A 1,008-nucleotide genomic window follows, 5' to 3' on the forward strand; every position below is an offset into this window, starting at 1 on the left:
GTGTATACACCAAAGATTAGTGGTTACCAGGATTAGGAAGGAAGGAGAAACGGGAAGGTTTTGTTTGTGGTGCATTGATTTTATTTTAATGGTGATGGAGTATTTTACAAAAGGATAGCACTAATATTGGTCAAACATGCAAAATGTCATCGATGTCCCTGAGCTGTAAATGGGGAAGTGGTTATGTTGGTGAATGTCCTGTGTATGTTTTCACCGCAGTAGAAGTGAAAACTCAAAGAGCAGGCGGTAGGGCTGTTGCCTTGTCTTTCATCCGTGAGGGGGCTGGGCATTAACCCTGCGTCTGGCTCTTCAGGTCTGGGGGACTCGGAATACACTTACTTCTGTAATGGCGGGAAAATCATCGACCGGCGGCTGCAGGAGCTCGGAGCCCGGCACTTCTACGACACTGGGCATGCAGACGACTGTGTGGGGTGAGTGTCCCGCTCTGCACTGCGTTTTCTAGTGGGTCCTAACTGATAGGGGACAGTGTGCATCTTTAAGATGTGCCAGGCTTTGCTTTAGCACTGAAATGGACACCTAAAAAGCACGCTCTGCGCTCGCAGCTGCAGACCATCAGTCACACGGGCAGCTCTGCCCTCGGCCATTGCTGCATCCTTAGGGATTTCTTTCTTGTCTCTTCTGTTCCATGATCCAGTCTGGAGCTGGTGGTTGAGCCGTGGATCGATGGGCTCTGGGCCGCCCTCGTGAAGCACTTTACATCACGCAGGGAGAAGGAAGAAATGAGGGTGGCCCCCTCCACCTCCTTGAGGCCAGACCCCGGGAGGCTGGAATCGGTGCCCATTGCCTCTCAAGTGGAACAGCTGCGACTGGATGATTTGGGAGGGAGGGGTTCTCAGGCCCCAGAGCACGATGCAGCAGATGGCGGTCAGACTGGCGAGCTGCTGGAAGACGTGGAACCCTGCCTCACCTGCTCAGGACCACCGCTCTCCCAGGCCCCTCTCAGTATCCCTGCCCCGCCCCCCAGGTACTTGGAGGTGGAGCTGCAGG

The 1,008-nt window shown here is 54.4% G+C and overlaps 1 protein-coding gene across 1 annotated transcript in view; it reads left to right on the forward strand.

The window, feature by feature from the left end:
* Positions 1-1,008, forward strand: part of MTRR (5-methyltetrahydrofolate-homocysteine methyltransferase reductase) — a 104,860-nt gene that overhangs the window by 23,755 nt on the left and 80,097 nt on the right. Inside the window, exons 3-4 of the mRNA XM_007955664.1 lie at positions 314-431; positions 656-1,008. The exon at positions 656-1,008 is cut by the window's right edge and continues 1 nt beyond it. Coding sequence (XP_007953855.1) covers positions 314-431; positions 656-1,008 — 471 coding nt within the window. The remainder of the gene's footprint in view (positions 1-313; positions 432-655) is intronic.

Source organism: Orycteropus afer, unplaced genomic scaffold, assembly GCF_000298275.1.
Source record: "Orycteropus afer afer isolate SDZICR_OR568_19922 unplaced genomic scaffold, OryAfe1.0 scaffold00527, whole genome shotgun sequence".
Classification (NCBI taxonomy): Eukaryota; Metazoa; Chordata; class Mammalia; order Tubulidentata; family Orycteropodidae; genus Orycteropus; species Orycteropus afer.